This window comes from Aythya marila, assembly GCF_965140915.1.
Source record: "Aythya marila genome assembly, chromosome: 8".
Classification (NCBI taxonomy): Eukaryota; Metazoa; Chordata; class Aves; order Anseriformes; family Anatidae; genus Aythya; species Aythya marila.
In genome coordinates, this window is record NC_139049.1 from 976,703 (window position 1) to 996,501 (window position 19,799).

A 19,799-nucleotide genomic window follows, 5' to 3' on the forward strand; every position below is an offset into this window, starting at 1 on the left:
TCAGTAAGTTCGCAGATGACACCAAGTTAGGTGTGTGTGTCAATCTGCTTGAGGGTAGGAAAGCTCTGCAGGAGGATCTGGATAGGCTGCACCGATGGGCTGAGGTCAACTGCATGAAGTTCAACAAGGCCAAGTGCCGGGTCCTGCACCTGGGGCGCAATAACCCCAAGCAGAGCTACAGGCTGGGAGAGGAATGGTTGGAAAGCTGCCAGGCAGAGAAGGACCTGGGAGTGATGGTGGATAGTCGGCTGAATATGAGCCAGCAGTGTGCTCAGGTGGCCAAGAAGGCCAACGGCATCCTGGCTTGTATCAGGAACAGTGTGACCAGCAGGGCTAGGGAGGTGATCGTCCCCCTGTACTCAATTCTGGTGAGGCCGCACCTCGAGTACTGTGTTCAGTTTTGGGCCCCTCGCTACAAGAAGGACATCGAGGTGCTTGAGCGGGTGCAGAGAAGGGCGACAAAGCTGGTGAGGGGCCTGGAGAACAAGTCCTACGAGGAGCGGCTGAGGGAGCTGGGCTTGTTCAGCCTGGAGAAGAGGAGGCTCAGGGGCGACCTTATCGCTCTTTTTAGGTACCTCAAGGGAGGCTGTAGCGAGGTGGGGGTTGGCCTGTTCTCCCACGTGCCTGGTGACAGGACGAGGGGGAATGGGCTTAAGTTGAGCCAGGGGAGTTTTAGGTTAGATGTTAGGAAGAACTTCTTCACTGAAAGGGTTGTGAGGCATTGAAACAGGCTGCCCAGGGAAGTGGTGGAGTCACCATCCCTGGAAGTCTTCAAAAGACGTTTAGATGTAGAGCTTAGGGATATGGTTTAGTGGAGGGCTGTTAGCGTTAGGTTGGAGGTTGGACTCGATGACCTTGAGGTCTCTTCCAACCTAGAAAATTCTGTGATTCTGTGATTTTCACTGCAATTGTTGCTGAAGGTGCTGCAGGTACAGCCCCTATCTGCATCACCTGGTTTGATACAATTCCTGCCCAAATTTCAGTACTGCATTCAAATGACTGTATCTGCATCATCCTCAATGATTCACTTTCTCTAGTCATATACAGGTGCTGGAAAGGGTTTTCAGCTCTAAAATTCTCTTATTGCAATATCACATCAAAGAAGCTTTTCCCTTATTTCTGATGGCATTTTTATACTCTGCCTGGGACAATTAGAAATTCAGTAGCCTGGAGACTGATTATCCAGCACTAACAAATTTTCATATTATCTTTTTTGTTGTTGTTCTTAGATCGTTATGTGTTTTCTTGCCTCCCTCTATCACCTTGGAATGCAAAGAAAACTTTTGAAGAGTACTTCTCTACTAACTTTCTTTAAGAACAGCAGCACTGATACCCAACAGGATGAGTGGCTGTTCAGATGTGACTGAACTCCATACAGAAGTATAAGACATGAAGCCAAGTATCTCCATCAGCTGAAGCATCCCATTCTGACACAGCATTAGCTTTCTCATTTACTCCAAATCAGACACAGCAGAGCTTAATTCACTCACCTGATTCCTCTCAGGATGCTGCCCATTTCAGAGCTTTCATTATGCTTGAAAGCCAACTTATGAAAACAGTAAAACATACTTTAAGTGAAAAAGCACAAGCTAAAATTGGGATCATTTTCTGAGTAGCAGCAGCAGCACTGACACCCATTAAGCTCCAGCAACTTCCATGTTTGTTCCAGAACAATTCATTTCAAAAAGTGGATTTGGGACAAACAAAAGGAAGACAATTACAACAACATATCTTCTGCTCTGCCAACATCACCAGTCTCAGAGAATTTCAGGTCCTTGTGTTTGCTCTGCCTACTGTTCCATTAGCACGATGGATAAACCTCCAGCCCACGGCATGGGTGTCACAGAATCTTCTAGCCATTGATCCTGTTTGACTGATAACTTCCCGAACTTAGTCATCAGAACTTCTTTTGGGGCTGAGACCCATTGCCTTTAGGAACTTCACACGGAGAAAGTGTTCAGTGCCTCATCCCATGGTGGGCAGGAAATGTTCTCAGCATAAACAAGGCAAAAAGAGACAAGCAAGCAGAAGAAAACACAAGCACGATGCATTTGGCATGCACAACAATTTTCAGGGTCATGTCTTTCACAGCAGAACTGATCTTTCTAGAGAGCTCCAGTGTTAGCTATTATCTACTTTAGTGACGCATTTGTCTCTTTTTAGTTGAGTGTTTTCTGCAGCTCTGGTACCTCATTTGCCTTTAAATTGTGTCTTCCATCTCTGTAGTTTGTCCTTTACGCAAGCAAACACCTGAAATCCATCTACTTTCTGAGAAAATATTTAATATTTGGTATTTCTGTAAAGTATCTAATTATTTGTTTACTTCACAGAATAATTTTGACCAACAAGAACTGTGTGGCCCAAATAAAGCCTTACAACTAGAGCCTATATCATGCCTGTGTATTTATGGCATGCAAGATAAAAAAATAAAATAAAAATAAAAAATGGTACTATCAGGAGAAAGAGGTGTAAGGGGAAAATCCCCATCAGCAGCCAAGGCAGCAGTTGAAAACAAAACAAAACAAAAGAACAGAGTGAAGTAACTGCAATCAATTCTCAAAGAAGTTACCTGCTGGAAAGTGCACATGGTGGTTTAGGCAGAGACTTCAGAAAACGAGCTGCCATACACGCAGTTAGTGATGAGCTCTGCTCAAGAATCAGCAGAAGGAAAATAAATTCATTTTTCTTTAAAGAACAGCAATGCACACCCACGTGGATGCAATGGAGTAGTGGCCATCCTGCACATCCTTGGCATTGCTAGGCCATCAGCCCCATGGCCACACATTTTACCTATACTAACCTCGTTGCCTAAATGCAGCACTTCTGTGCAGCCCGTGCCACCCAGTCAGCACCTTATCCTCTGCACCTGTGAGCAACAAAAACGTATGGGGGACATTTATAGGCATGTGTCCAAAACCCCCTGTCTTTGTTTTTAGTCTCTTTTAAATGACATACTTCCACATGAGGTAAAATTAGGCCATATTCAGGCTTTTGTTATGAAAAGATGATGTGCCTACATTTAAGCAAATTTGGTAGGTCCCGCTGGGGGATGTGTCATTCACTGAGCCATGCTCCCCAGGCCTGAGCCAGATGGTTGATGCAGAAGCCTCTTACAGGAATACATCTCTATAGAGGATGATGGTGCACTGTACTTGGTGACCAGGCTGTCACTGAATGCAACTCCGTCACGGTATTTAAATCACATTAAAGCTTCCTTTTATTCCATACCCCCTTGTGATTTTGTCTCGGTACATTCTAATTACCAGCCTTGCTGCAGCACACGCATATTCCACTGCTCACTGTCCATCAGACTTTATGGGAAATTATTTTGCACAAACTCAATGAAAATATTGCAAAGACGGCTCTCTCCTTTTCACCTTGCTTTTCTCATTCTATAGCATAAACTGTTTTATATAGTTTTGGTGGGGAGAGAGACAGCAAAATATTCATGTTTACATTAATTTTTAGAACCTGCAGATACACGTGTTAAGCCTTCCCAAAGTACTGGTTAATCGCTTTTTCTGTTTGCTTACTTAATAGCCAATCTTGACATATCAACATATTTTTCTGAAAGATGCCAGATGTCAGCTGTGTCTGTTTTTCAGAAATGCTACATTTCACATTCCTTATTCTCCAGCTATTAACTTCCCCAACAGACCATGTTAGAGGAGATGCACTTCTCTAATTTCTGATGTCTTGTACCATCTTTCTCTGAGCTGCATTTTCAGCAGCAGGCACAGTTTCTTCCTCTTGCCCAATACTCCCCAGCACTGACCAGGTCAGAGGCCATGTGGACTTTAATGATACCCTAACAGAGGAAGGCCCAGGACCTGGGCATCACTCAGCACCTCCACAGCAGCACCCTGCCATTTAGCCCCAGCTTTGCCATTTTCGATTTTCTAATTACAGCACCAACCTTACTTAAATGGGGATTTTGTACTATCTTGATTCTAAACCATGGCAAAATAGCCATGTGGTGAAAGCCTCTGTTCATGCTCTCTATCTCATTTGACCCAGCTCCTAGGCACAGGGCAGGAGACCGGTCCCATTCCCCATGCAGGCCAAGCCCAGCTCTGGGTAGGGAGGTCCTTCAGATCCATACCTCAAAGCTAGGCCCAAGGCCTCACCTTTGCAAGTCTGCCTGGAGTAAATGCAGACTTTCAATGGAGACCCTCCTAGAAAAAACTACACAACTTCCCTTGGGCAAGAGGGAGGGACTGTCAGAGACAGTCCAGGCATGGAAAGTCTAATGAAAGCAGGGAAAATGCTCAGATTTCTCTGGTGATAAATGAGCTGACGGAGACAGCAGTGATCGCTAGCACTGACTGCAGGCAGCTCGTGCTGCATCTGATTCAATTTTCAGGAACTGCTCAATTTGTTACTTTGATCCAAAAACAATCCGGGTTTTCCCTCCATGCTCAGCAACAGTAACTGGTACTGTGTACCATCACGCAGCTTCCTCAGCACAGTGCACAGCACACATTATAGCAGGGGCAACTGAAAACCAGGCCTTCCCCTTCTCCCCACACTGCATTAAATTATGCTCCAGGTGCTACGTCTTGCAGGAAATTACAGTAACCTGCAGGTTGCTGATTTTGTTTGCTGTTAACAGGGTGTGTGTGTGTGTGCTGCTCCTCAGATACTTCTGGCACATTTTTACATGTAAATCTGAAACCTCAGTTAAATTTCCTAAGAACTTCATGATATATATACTGCATTCATCATTTACTAAGAAAGGGTCTGAAATTTTTAATCTTGAATGTGTTTTCCCAGCTTTTAATACCTATCCCTGTTTCCCTTTGCTCACAGAAACTAACCAGCTGCTTGTTCACAAGAACCATTCAAGCAAATGCTCCATTTTCTAAATACTTCAATGTTTTCAGAAAGGCTGTCAGAAATAAATAAATACATAAATAAAATTGGATTATTGCTCTGTGTAATTTCCCTTCCAAAGTCACTTCAAAATCTAAACACCTCCCCCCCCCACCCCAGCTAGTCTCTCCATGTACAATATATCAGAAATCAGACCACTAGATATGTCTTTAAGAATACTAAGCAATACTCTGGATGTACTCACACTGATATAGCTCGTAGGACTTTCTCTAAAAAAGCTTCAGCAGTGATAGCCAGTAGTAAAATCCTAAAGAACAAGACAGACGAAAGGTGGAGAAAAAAAAAAATCAAATGTGGACATAAACAAAAATTTAAGAAAAGGAAAACAGAACAAGCCAGTAATGAAGATAACACAGTCAGGTGAGCAGCCCAGTGAAACGCACATAAGTATCATCCCCAGATGGGAACCCAGGCCTGAGGGCAAAGAAATGAATTTTGGCTCCTGGATGAACACTTCCACTCTGAGTTAGGAATCTTCGTTTCTGTATTCTTGGCCAGCTGAAGTCAGAAGGCACTGGTTTTAGTAGCAGAGGCTATTTTAGTTAGAAGGACAGGGTATAAAATGAGTGATGTTAAATAGTAAAGAGGAGAGAGGGTTATTTTTTTTTTTTTTAGATGATGAATGGTAAACCCTGCAAGAGCAAAATCTGGAAGATTAAGATTTCAGTACCAAGTTTGTGACTGAGGCTGTACGTGGGAAGAGCAGCTCATGCTCACCCACACCACCAAGTGTCTGTGGATTTATAAACAGCACTTAAACAGCAACAGCAAACATACTCCAGATGGCAAAGGGCATGGGTGGCCTTCCAACACAAGAACTTGGATTTAAAGCCACTTTTCCCTGTCACTGCCTATTTAAGAGTCTGGAGTTAAAATTTATTCCTTGGATGCTGTAGCAAGGCTAACACATGTCCTAACCACCTCTGTGCCAGGAATACAAAGCACACCCCTGAAGACTGAGAGGCACGAGAAATGCAGCCATCAGCTGGATTTTGGAGACTGTCAACTGTGCATCAACCTGAGGTTTGGACTGTCTTTCCCTGCTTGCGATTTCTATTTCAACGTTCTTTTTTTCCTGCTTCTTTATCCAAATAAGGTTATTTTCTTTCTCCTACTTACACACAATTGTTTTTTTCATGGAAGACACAGATGAAAGAATTACTTCTTGTCAGCAAGATTACTACCTGGCTGACATGCAGTTCCTTATTTGGTTAAAACACAGGTTAATCGTGGTAGCTCGCATGCTGTTTTATCAATCACTGCCTTGCTGGAGCTGTCTCCAAGAGCACAATGGCATTCAGTGCTTCAGCGTTTGTTGCTACAGCAGTGGTGATGAATTTGGATGGCTTTCAGAGAGCTACAAGCATGATTCACAGCTGCTGCTGACTTAGATATACATAAGCAAATGTCTAAGCATGAAAAGGTTTGGAGTTTCTAATAAACAGATTCTGTGAAGTGGCAGACTACTGATACATAGAGGAACAGTCAGCAGAAAAATAACAAGCGTGTTTCATGTTGCAGGTCTCTGACAAAAGTGGAGTGATTATCATCATCATCACTGAACACACAAGCCTGAACTCTTGTGAGTTAAAAGTGAACTTCTAGGTGAAAATATAGGAGACAAATCTCCCCAGTGCTGCCATTTATACAAGGTGAGATGTACAAATATTTAGGAGGTCACGAGAAGGCTCCAGCCCCCCAGCTCCCCCGTGCAGTTGCTCAGGTGTAGGTGAGGGTTCTGTGCTGTTACTGCTTGTTTCTTGGGTTTTAAATTTGGAAAAAAAAAATGCACGGAGCCTGCCTGCCTGAGAAAAGCCTGTCTCTCGGGGCTTTTCAAAGAAACTGCTTTCACCACAAGAGCATTCCTACGAGGATGCACTTATTCTTTTTTTTTTTTTTTTTTTTTTTAATTTCTAGATGAATTAATAGCACATCAGTCCAGACAACAAATGCAAGCCATATTCCTAAGTAGTGCCACACTGCGCAGACCCACCTGCCCCATGTTCTGGCCCCGCAGAGCTGTCTGGGCTGGTGAAGCCAGCCAGAGGGGATACCCTGAAGGACAGGGCCACAGCCATACCACTGCACCCACACCAGCCACTTAGACCACACTTTCTTTCTACTTGTTAAGCCTAAGTTTTACAAAAAGGTTGATGCTGACTTACACTGCAATAGGGGAACGGGACACTAAAACTAGGATTTTTTTTCTTTTTGAACAACAGGTTGTCAGCCTATTGCCCACCTAGAGATGAGAACAAGCAATGCTAGGTTATTAATCCTTGAAACCCACTCTCCAGCTCTTTAAAAAAAGGAGGGGGAAGGGGAAGGTGGCTAAATGTGGTCAACTTCTACATTTTTGGTGTGGTGTGTACGTACATACAGTTGTGGTATGGCAATTAATCCTTCCATGGTACAGCTGAGGCTGAGAAGAAATGGAGAGGGCCCAGGGGCACACCAGAGGCGCTGACAGGGTTTTTCAGTGTATGCTGGGTCTAGGCCTCTCCAGAAACCTCCAGGCAAACTGATGCTGTAAGGGATACAGCAACAGCTTTAACCTGGGAAAGAAGGTATCAGCAAAACTAGAGAATACAAAACAAGATCTAGGGGGGCTATTTGCAGATGATAGCCATAGTTACTCATGAAATGATGAATTCAGCTTCAGACCTGGGCACCTGGCTCTGGTGATGTTCCCTACAACCCTCAGATCTCAGTCTACAACCCTGGCATGTAAACACCACCTCTCTCCCTCCCTCACCTGTTTGCATTTTTAGAAGGCCACGAGCATTAAGCCTTGACATTTGACCCATCCAGCAAAGCAGATCCAGGTAAGAGTGAAAGCCCTCAATCTAGCTGAAGCATGCTGTGTGGCTCACCTCAGGACAAGAAGAACACCAAGAAGCCTGCATTGTTAAAAAGGAACATTTTATTGCAAGATATTACAGACCTGGCACTACAGCCAAATTTTTTCCATTACATTGAAATTGCTACCCATATATCAGGCAACAGCACCTACAAAGCATGGCAGATTGAAATATCTGAACTCATCCTTTTAAAATAAATTCTGACCTAAACAGAAGCTTTTTAAAACACAAACCAAAACAAATTCAAGACTATATAAACCGACTTTTGAAATATGAAACTGGTGTTTTAGTATCTGGGACACTAACCATTGTGATAAAAAGTAAAGTTTGTTAATGGTATTACTTAAGAGATGAGGCTCCTTTCACAGCCCTTTTGATTTAGTGAAAAACAAGTATTTGTTATTCATTGATTTTTCCACATATTTTCCACCATTTTTTTTTTCTTGCAGATTTTCTAAATCGGGTAGATTTAATGAATGAATAACCCTTTTAAAGTATTACTGACATGCAGGATAAACTTGAATGGGCCCAGAAAAAGCATTCATTTCAAAATAGCTTTGTAGGAACAGTCTCATTAAGCTGACATCTCCAAGCTTCAGATGTATGCACATCCTCTGAGCCTCAGGTCATGATTCACATTCTTCCTGTGATGCACTTACCTCTGAGACCTTGGTGGTTTTCCTGAGCATGACTGAAAAGGTAGGACTTTAAGCAGGCACATAGCTCAAACATGAAAAGTCTGGCCAAGGACATAAATCCCAACTGTCAAAATCCCTGTCTGTTGCACATTAGGTGCTCTCACTCCCAAGTAGTGTTATTGTCTTCTCTATGCTTTTTCTCCCATCAGGAAGAATCATCAGCTTAACCCTGACACCACTGAGGGGTAAGGTGAACCCCAAACAAGTAACTTTCATCTGCAGGCAGAGCTGGACTGCCTCAGCTTGTGGGTGCAGACCACCTAAAAGGAGTCACACACTCCGTATGAAGCAGCGCGTAGCAAACAGGACTGAATGCCTAGTGATGTTTTACTATCCACCTGCCTCCATATCCAGTTTTCCGTGCATACAGCCTAGCCACACTACCATTTGGCAGGTACTCCAAAATCACATTTCCAAAGTCCTACAAAGCTCTTTTAAACGAATGAAATGGTACTGGGATTAGAATATACAGGCAGTCATCTTACGAAGTGTGGGATTGGACTTTTACAGTTTCCTGGCTTAAGCATTCTGAAAATTTTCATAATTTTCCAGAGGCTGTTACTTGAAAGAGCTTTACCAGAAGGTATATTAGGTACTGGAAGAGAAGTGCAACTCCAGAACCATGGAAGATTGTGATAAGGAACCAAAACCAACTGAACAACCACAAAATCACTAAACCACTGCAGTCTTTAGTCTGAAGCAATACAGCCAAGGTGAACAAAGGCACACTCATGCTTGTATGTGCAATTACAGAAGTCCAGCTCTTTAGCACAGACTGCCATAGACTCTCTATAGCCTAGCTGTAAAACCAAGACAGTAAGACCCAGTTATTGATTCCAAGGTATATGTGTGCCACACACATCTCAAAACATGAGATCTGTACAATAAAGTGACTGGCTTAATCAACTCTCTCCTCTACCCACTTAATTAGAACCTTCCTAATTCTGTTAAGGTGGGTTTATCTTCTAACAACAAAAGATGTGCATTTCCAAGCAATAGAAACCAAGAAAACAAATAGTCCCCCTTGAAGTCTAGAAGCTAAAGAAAAAGCTTAAAGTGGCTTTTTTTTTTTTTTTTTTTTTAAGATCATTCAGTCCATATCAGCTAAATATGCAATTAATTTAATGATCAGAGGACTTCTAGGACTTCTCTCTATGTATTTCAAACTCTATTGGCAAGGTCCTGATGCAAGCAGGGCAGGAGCATTAACAAAAACCACACAGCTAACTACCTGGGCAGCTCCAATGATCACACTGAGAAAACCTGCCACTGAAAACAGCTGCTCCTAACCTAAGAGCATCATTTTAGAAACTAGCCAGGACCAGAGCTTCCTGCTTTTCAGGCACAACTTTACATTTTTGGTGTTACAACAAAATAGTTCACTATTGGGGCTTAAATAATTAAATAAAATTAACTAGGTTTACTATTATAAACCTAGTTTAATTCTTTTGCTACTGCTTTTGCTACTGTTTAATTCTTTTGCTACTGCTAAATTTTGCATGGTATGGCTTTGCCTTATAAACATTCTTAACATTAGATATAATTTGCACTTAATTGATTTTTTCATGTTAAACAGACATAGAATATGGTGCTCACAGGCACCTTTTTTGGTGATGAGTAAACAACCACTCTATTAAAGCACTATAAACTTTCAAGATGATCTGATCACTTCCCTCTATTCTCTGCTTTAACAACATGTTGCTGTAAATCTTCCAACTTTCACAGCATATTATAAAAAAAGTCCACAATCATCCACAAATTTAGAATTTTTTTACTTAGACTGTATACACATAATTCATCTGCAATACACTTCAACATTCTAGTTATCTTTCCTGAAATCTCAAACGTAATTTTATCCCCAGCCTTTAGATGTACTGATGTGTGCTTTCTGATTAAACAACAGTAGGAATACATTTGGACAATAATGCTTATGTTACCTGCAGGAACTTTCACAGTAAAACACCTGATAGCACTAATTTAATAATAACCTTAATAGATACTGGATGCCCTTGTCTCAGAACGCCATCCTGCACAACTGTTTATTTTTCTCATCTATTTTATCAGAATGTTAACAAGCCTTGTGTGTTAACCGCACACACACAGGAAGACAGACATTTATTCATATTTTCCACCAACCAAATGTAATATGTCTGAACACATCATTTTATTGCAAGTAAATGTATTTTTACTTAAGATCATGTGAGCATTTTAATCTCGTCAAGACAAATCAGTTTCACAAACTTAATTCACACAAAGCAAATAAACGCTTCACATTATAGACACGTAGATTTTCTTTAAACCTTTTTATTTAGAGATTTTTTCTGGTAAGGAGATATACCATAGGAAAGCAATTTCACTGGCAGTGAGGTATGTATATACTCTACCAAAATACTCCTCTTGTTTTAACTGCTTTTAACTTTATTTACATATAAAGAAAATATCAATGCATATCCTTGGCTTAACTACAGTATTAGTTACCCTATATGAGTAAAATGAAATGTTACTTGCATACAAAATTGATTTGTAGAGGAATCTGACTTATGATTTAAACAAAAATCATTTTCTGAAGACAGCTTGAATGAACAAACACAATTCAGCATGACCAAGACACCTGCACCATATTTCCATCCTCACAGCACATTTATTTCAGTAATTCTGTAAGTAGGTCCTTAGCATGAGCATAGTGTTACAGTTTTCATACATATAATCACATCCAAAACAAGCTCTAAAATTTAAGTTGTAAACATTCTCTTCATATGTAGAAACATTTCCATCTGTGTTCAAATTTTCTAAAATGATCAATCTTTTAAACAGAATTATAAATGAAAAAGTCTACTCTAACCATGTAGTGAGCGATGCTTACTAGTACATTTCTACAGTGTTAAATAAAATAGTAGAGAGGCAAACTTCTGTAAGCATGTCAGACCTTAAGTAAATCATCATAAAGAAACAAACTTGTTAACAAGATGCTTTGTAATAAAGAAAGTTGGATTGAATCTACTATGATACAAAAACATAAGGGTAAATACCATCTTTGTTGACAAGTAGGAGGTAGCATGGATGCACCACTTTGTTGTCAGTGAGAAATGCAACTGAAGTAAAGAATATTTCCTTACCACAAATTTCCAGTATTATGTACATATTTATCTTAGAAATTTGTTTAAACAAGTTTCCCTCCACTTTTTAGTACAAAAAGCCTCATGTGATTTAAAAAAAACACTTACACACCTAGATAGAAGAGTACTAATTGCCCTATTTGAATGAAACAGTCTCTTGAACTATGAAGTACATGGTATTTAATGCCCTAATTTGAGTAAATTGTATTAGCAGTTCTTGGTATTATACAAAACACTACATACATACAAACAAAATATAATAATATCTTATTTTACTATGTAATTCTTTTTGGAATAAACAGAGCCTTGATTTGGGTAACACTGCAGAGAACATGTTTTTTTTGTTTTTATTAAAATCTGTCTTAAGTACCCATGTGCAACGATTTAAAAATGGCTGCCATACATGTAATGGTCTTGTATTGATAGTGAACACAGTAACTGACAAAAACATAATAAACCTTAAAAACACATCTTCCACCCTATATAAAATATAAAGACTACTTACTGTAACTGTTAAGTATTCAATTTATTTTGATGTTACTGTAATCCACTTCCTCTATTTTTGTCTGTAGGATTTATAAACATAATTTAGTGTAACAACTTATTTAAAAAAATGACGAAGTATTTCAAATTTACATCCAATTCAAATTTAAAATGTTTCCTTGTTCTATGATGCTGCTTCTGCCATCAGTAAAGAAAATGAAGTTTCAGTAATTGAAGCAGGTTTTTTAAGTAGCGATGTGACTTCAACCATGCCAGCTCCAGTCCGTGGAAGATTTGCGTTGACAATGTGTCGCTGCAAGTGCTTTATCCAGTCTTCTTGAACAGACAAAGGTCCTCGAAAGACCAGACCACAAAACCTACACAAATATTAAAATTATTCCATCAAGATATATCTAGCATTACTGAAAAATTACGAAGTCTTAATTTTTCTCAAAGTCTGCTTCTACATATTTTAGCCAAAAACTAGTAATTGTGTCCACTTATAGTAATCGCGAACACAAAACATCATGGTTCACACAACTTATACTCTTACATTCGTAACACTAGCAATAGTAATCTGTTCCTCTTAGGGTTTCTTTTGAAGAACAGAATACTACTTTAACATGACCAGTATGATTTTAGCTAGAGAAACAGGACTTGGCAATCTAACAACTAAGCATGACTGATTCAAATCCTTTTCTAAATTAATGAAAATAATCACCTACTTTCCCTCCCCCCCTTATTCAATTTAATCACAAACACAGTACATGACAATCTTAAATATTCCTATAACTAAGATTAGTAAGCTCTTCAAAACATTTTATTTCCATTAAAATAACCCTATGTACCTGCATCTGAGTATGTAAACTTCATCAGCACTATGAGGTAATGGCAGCATTTTTTTCTTGCTTCCAGATCTTGACCTTGACTTCTTTTGCTTACAGTCTAAAGCTAAGAAGAGAGAAATTTCCACATATGAAAGTGATATTTCAGTCAGTGTTGAACAGATATTCAATATGTATCCCCTAAAGAAGTGGTGAAAAGGTATCTACCTCCTTGTTATTGTACATTTAATTATAACAATTACAAAGCAATTATTGTGTGCTCTAAAAAAAATTACTGGTGAAACATCTGACATATTTGAAAAAAAAAAAAAAACAAAAACACTGCACTTGCTCTTTTAAAGACTAGATAATTGACATTCAGCATTAAACTGTTGTCTTAGTACCAGCAGGCACCTACTAACTTATTGTGGAATTGCACAGAAACAAAGTACCATTGGAAATATCCTTTCATTCATAAAACACTGTCAAAATCCTGGAATTTGTTTTGCAATTCAAATAACATCGTAAGACCATTCATGCACAACCAGGCTGCACCTTCACAAAGTTGTAGCTTTCAGGTAACACAATCAAGAATTTCTAGTTTGAACAGAACACTTGTCATTTGTTTTCAACGAAGAAAAATAAAGTTTGTCTTTTTATATACTATACTAAGAATTTCAAACGAAGCTTCCTCCTCACTCCTCCCTGAACTCTAAAGCACCTTGTAAAAACTATTTATTGATCCTTTTCAGATGGAGATGGCATTAGAACAATCAACAGGGATGTCAAGGCCATTCTTTAAATTCAGTCTGTTTGAAACATTATTTGGCAGTAACGTGTATGAACAGGAAGCACGAAGCACATAGAAAACAGTTTCAATTAGCATTAAGGTCTGCCTATACCTCCCATAAACAGATGCATCAGGAATCTGTACCAAAACCTGGAGATTCTAGGAAGCTGCCAGTTGGGGGATGAGGGGATTAAACTGCATTAATACTGTTATGGTGAAAACAGCTGATAAAGATCAAGAAAGACAAGAAGTTTGGGACTGCTCAAACTGAGAAGTGGATCTAGACACACTCTACTCCAAAACACAAGACATTGATGCTAAAACTACACAGAAACATGAAGGACAGTAACAAGGGGTATTGATACAAAAAAAAAAAATGTATGCTCTGCTACTAAGACATATTAACAGTAATATACAAAAGTTTTTAAACTTGTCTAAGTTTTGGCTCACATAACAGAACCACTAAGCATCCTGAAGCATAAGACATCGTCTGTGGGGCATAACATGGTGATTCGAAGAAATATGTCTTGATTGCATCCTTCATTTTTCTTATCTCCACCTAATGAGTACCTCTCAAACATGGCTTTAGCCCTGTAGCCAAACTTTGAACTTCTAAACATAGCAATCATTTTCCACTTCCAACTGCAGATTCAAGATTCTTACGGTACCTTGAAAAATTAGAATGATTTCTGGGGGCTTGAAGGAACCAGAGAACTAGCCAGACTGCAAACAAGTAGAAAGCAGACACCAATCTAAAGAAAATTCCTTCAGATCCCAGACAAAGCCATCATTATGAAGATGATCCTCAACAGTGTTTTTTTCCTGACAGTACCAAGGAAAGCAGTCTCAATACAAAGCCAGTAACTGAGATAGAGAAATGGCCAAGATAACTTCTGAAGAATTCAACAGGTAAGGCATTCTTACCGTTTTCATGCTCTCACCAAATGATATCCTTCATACAATTTGGAAGGAAAAAAGCTAACTATCTTTAAAAGCTTTAGGAATTACCTAAAGTAGTATTAATATTTCACATACTGCAACACCAGTAACATCACCAGAAATGTAAGCAGACAAAATACTGAAACCTAGACACCATTTCTCTGAAGAGAATTACTTGTATAAGCGAAGACTTAAAGCACTTGCTATAGCAAAAGCTTTGCTACTTCTGATTTTGCAGAACATCAGTGGTAGGTAGGAAACAAAGTCATGGTCTTATCTGAATGCAAACACATCCAAGTTGCACTTGATGTCTGTTAGCTGATTTCAGTTGATACAAATGAGTAAACCAAACAGTAGACAGCAGACTCCTTCTAGAGAAGCCCACAAGTACTTGAAACAAGAACTAGCTCATTTCCTTCATACTGGCAAATTTAAGACATTCATTCCCATCGAGAATTTTGATGCTGCTCACACGTATCCCAAGCATTTTCAGAGAGTCTTCTTATTAGACCTTTTTTAGTTTTCTGTAACAGAATCCTGAATAGTTTCAAACATTGGTCTAAAAATTTTGGGTAGACCTGTGCGGTGCCAGGAGTTGGACTTGATGATCCTTATAGGTCCCTTCCAACTTGGGATATTCTATGATTCTATGATTGGTATAACCTTCTAGGAAAAAAAAACAAACAAACTCTGAACAACTATGTAATCAAATTGACAGCAACACAGATAAACAGAAACTATCATAATATATCAACATAGGTAGTTTCTACTTCCTTGAAAAGTACATTTTTCCCAAAAACAATATGAAAACAAAGCAAAAAAACTACAGACATCTTCTCTAAGCCATTTGCCACAGATGCTCTAGATAGAGAAATCAAAAAACAATGAGCAGAAAATAACATGAGACATCAAGAAAAAGTCAGATTACTTGAAGAATGCACTGAGTGATTTAGACAAGATTGGAAGCAGAACATTTGCCCAGCAAGAAGCAGTTACAAAATATAAATACAAAAAATACCAAACCTGTGTTCTGCAAGGGTTATTTTTTGTTCCCTTTGTCTTTTGACCTAGTGAATATATTTCTTTACGTTTTAGGGAGCACAAAACAACACATTTTGAAGTTATTCCACTGAAGCAGAAAGGTGAGGAAAAAGTATAAGCTCTGGGTAAAGTTTATTGAAACTGTATTTCCAATACCAGTTATCAAAGATTTGTATTGTCTTTGGTAATACATATCTTTTGACTGCCACATTAATTCCACTTTTGTTCATCCAGACAACAAGTTTAAATGAAATTACATGGTCACACTTGCTTATACACTCTTTTGGAACAATGCTTACAGATGTTTGCAAGCATGAAATAAGGCTTACCATTGTATCACCCATAACAAAGCATAGCCAGCTTCTGACCAAAGCTCTTCCTATGCCATTAGTGTAACAACAGATAACCTCAACAAAAAGTTTTTACCACATTCAGGAAGAGACCAAAGACAAATTGCAAAATGCTCTTGCAAAATGCATGGATATTCAGACCACACTTGCAGCAAACTTCCAGAGACAGGCAGGAACTACCTATCCTATTGCCTACTTTGTGGCTAACACAGCTCCCAGGACTATCGTCCTGCATTCTCCATAAAGGCCCAGTTCTCTTTACAGGTCTCCTTCCTTCACATTTGTCCACCTGCTGCTTCCAAAAGCTTTTTGCAAACAACAAGTTATACCGCTTCATCAAAACTCTGATACAACGTTGACAGTGAGAAACAACTCATTTAAAACTGAAGATAATGAAACTTTGGAGTAAACTAAAGGCACTCGTGTTCAATTTGAAATCACACTGTTTAGAAAAACATGCTACATAAAAAAGGCTGTGTATAAAAAACTACTGCATCTGTGATAGCTTATCAAGACCTTAGAAACAGATGGAGATATGAGGCTACACTGAGCGTGCCCAGAAAAATATGAATTACTGAAGTCACAGTAAGAGGTCCTTCATCCCATGACATTTAATCTGAGCTTCAAAACCAAACCTTATCTATGCTACCTTATACTCTCCACTTCTTAATATCCCTTGAAGTAAAACACCTTTCATTTCAGGTAGACTGAACTTAGGTCCTTATTAAGGCTTAATTACTTCTGTCATAGTGGACGTAAGCTAACACAAGTTGAATAATTGCATACATAAATGGGTCTAATTAACCATTTGAAAACACAGCCAATTAAAAAATAAAAAATATTTCTTGCATATTTTTTCATTAATTCGTCAAATTCAATCATTTTCTGTTTTGTTTCATCATTACTAAAGAGTAAAATGCAACTAAAAGACATTCTTTTTAAAAAAAAACATATGTATGTGTTGTATATTTATTTTTTTAACTCCAGTAATGTGGTCTCTGAAAGACTTTATATGATGCTACCAAATTAGCCTGCTGTGTGGGCTGATCAGGTGTAATTGCAACAGCACAGAATGAAGACATACAAAGACAGCAGATCTCAGATCTCCACTATGGTTGCACATGCTTCTCCAGAAGATTCCCTGAAGCTACAATTTTGCCAATGCAGTATTAGAATATTTGGAAATGTTGTGGCCACAGGAATCACTGCTTCAGTCACACTACTGGCTCAAAGGTCAGACTCCTTCACTGTATATTATTGTTCTCTCCCAAACTTCTGAAAAAAGTTTGTTTCTACAGAAACAAAGACTGAAGAAGAAGAGAGTGATGATTCCCAGAAGATGACAGCTAGTAAGAAGTGATTTAGTATGTGAGAAGAGTAAAAGAGAAGATGTAAAAAGCCAAGGTGTGAGACAGAATCAGGAGACTTCAGGGAGGAAATACAAGTCTGGAAAGAAAAAAAAGGAAGGAAGCTGGATATCCAACTGCACCAAGAAGGGCAAGATGCATTTTGAAAATTTTGCACAGGTCTGATACTCTAGAGATAATCATAAGAAAGAAGTCAGTCTGACACATGCTCTGAGAAATACAAATGGGTGGTTACTCATCAAATCAGTTATAAAAGGAAATTAGCATCTATTCAAAATAAGAGATTAAGCCATTACATTGTTCAAAATTGGACACCGTAACAAAAAAATATTGTTCTAGTCAAGACATCCAAAGACCAGTATGTAATCACTAATCAAAAGCCAGTAACCATACAAATCAATCTAGTCAGGTTTTTGCTGTATGTTGGATAGGCACAAACTACTAACAAACACTAATCTTGAACTTCTTAGCCAACAGCCTAGAAGGTTCCACTTTTTTTTTTTTTGAGTTTATTCTTAAAAGTTTATTATGCAACTATTTCTATTATGTAACTAAAAATGTCAAGTTGCATTCAGAAAAAAAAAATGCTAACATTCAACTAAATGCAATTGAAATACTGATTCTGAAGAAGCAGGGCATCTGCTAGAAAGGCAGTATGGTAACAGTCAATATTGAAAACATGCAAACAAAATGAAAAATTGGAGTATAAGACTAGCACATATGCTAATGTGGCCCTGGAACAACTCTCACTTTGGTGACTCATATAGATTGCTGTATTTCTCTAGCACCTAAACAGCTTCCCTAACAATTATTAAATCATGAAAGAACTGCAACATTCATGTTTACAAACAATTTTTAAACTACAGCCAGAAACAGAGATAAACATTAAGCCAACGCAATTCCTTTACAGTACTTCTGTTTGCTTTAGAAGATTTAAGAAAGGCTTTGTGAAAACAGGAAAAAGTAACCTGTATAAGTGTAATCTCACTGTATCCGTAGAGGTTCCAAACTGAAGTCAGCTCTAAATTGCTCTCAACGACAACCATTTTTAATTTAAAAAAAAAAAAAAAAAAAAAAAGTGATCTCCCCAAGCACAACACTCATAGCAAAACTTAAAAGTAGTGTATGCTAGTGAAATCTTGCATTTAAGATATTCTCCTAAAAAAAACAAAAAACACTATAAAGTGGAGTATCAGATAAAACCACTGCCTAAAAGTATATTTTCTGATCTATCAGACACGCATTGAGCTTACTCAAATGAAAAGTCATGGAGCAAACTGTCAAATTTACAAACTTTGTGAAGTTACAGAAGTTTTAACAGTAATGACTAAATGAACAGATGTATATTGGTTGCATAATATTACAGATCTGACAGGTCTCCCCTTAAGACACCTATATCAGTAAAATGCCTTCATATGCATGGCACAGGCTATTTATCTAGCTCAGGTCTAGCTTCTGAGATCAAAAGTATGTTTGTTGGTTTTATTTTTTAAGTTCCGTTTCTAACCTCATTTTAAACAAACTTCTATATCCAATGATAAAACAACACCCAGAACTTTTAAGTTCTTTTTAAGAAAGCATCAACTGCTCTGAGGAGTATGCCACTACTAAGCTAGCTGAATGTTTCTTAACAAAACAAAACAAAAAAAACACCACACAACACAAAACGAAACACCTTCAAAGCACCTTTACAAGCTACATTCACATTTCCTACTTAGCAAAAAAGAAGCTGAGGTACAAGGATCTTGTCCAGGATCCAGTCTCTGTGTACTATCCTCTTTGCCACAATGCCTCCCTCCATTTAATAACTGTTAATTTTGATGTGCAATTTATATATAAGGTTACTGAAAAATATTTCACTGGTAGGTATATAAGCAAAATAACTTACCACAGGGCTAATCAAAGCATCAAATCACAGCAGTGTTAAAATGAAGTCCACTATCATCGTCTTTCTATTGTGTAAATATGAAAACTTTCAGAATCACTAACTAAAAGCATATACTCCAACAAAATGGATGTTATTACATTTACTGTTTTCATTCTACTAAATCTACTTTGTTACAGCATTAACTTAGCATAACAAGATCAGGCATTGACTGGCTCAATGCATAAATATATTTAAATATTTCTTTTAGGCTTCTGCAGAGAAAGCCTGAAACTACTTTTTGTTACTATATGTAGCATAATGAATTATGTCTACAGATAAAAAAAAAGTAATGATATATTTTTTCCAGCATTATGTAAATCTGTGTTTGTTGACACAGAAAACTAATGGTTGCCCATTTCAAACTTTGTATCTTTAAGTTTTCCTCACTATATTCCATCTCTGCTCCTGAACTTGCTGCTGACCATAAAAAGTCCCACTAATCTTAGCAATACTCCAAGTAAACTCAGGAATTTGCCTACAGCCAAGAAAACTGAAGGTCTCTGGAAAAGT

The 19,799-nt window shown here is 38.4% G+C and overlaps 1 protein-coding gene across 14 annotated transcripts in view; it reads right to left on the bottom strand.

Moving 5' to 3' along the window:
* Positions 1–7,806: 7,806 nt before the first annotated feature.
* ZNF644 (zinc finger protein 644) overlaps positions 7,807–19,799 on the bottom strand; it is an 80,170-nt gene continuing 68,177 nt past the window's right edge. For 10 of the 14 annotated variants that reach the window (XM_082765853.1, XM_082765852.1, XM_082765842.1 and 7 more), the window contains 2 exons: positions 12,900–13,002; positions 7,812–12,428 (listed from right to left, as the gene is read on the bottom strand). In XM_082765853.1, the coding sequence (XP_082621979.1) occupies positions 12,236–12,428; positions 12,900–13,002 (296 nt within the window). In that variant the 3' untranslated portion in view covers positions 7,812–12,235. Of the gene's footprint in view, positions 12,429–12,899; positions 13,003–19,799 lie in introns of all 14 variants that reach the window. The other 4 variants (XM_082765847.1, XM_082765845.1, XM_082765844.1 and 1 more) reach the window with 2 other exon arrangements.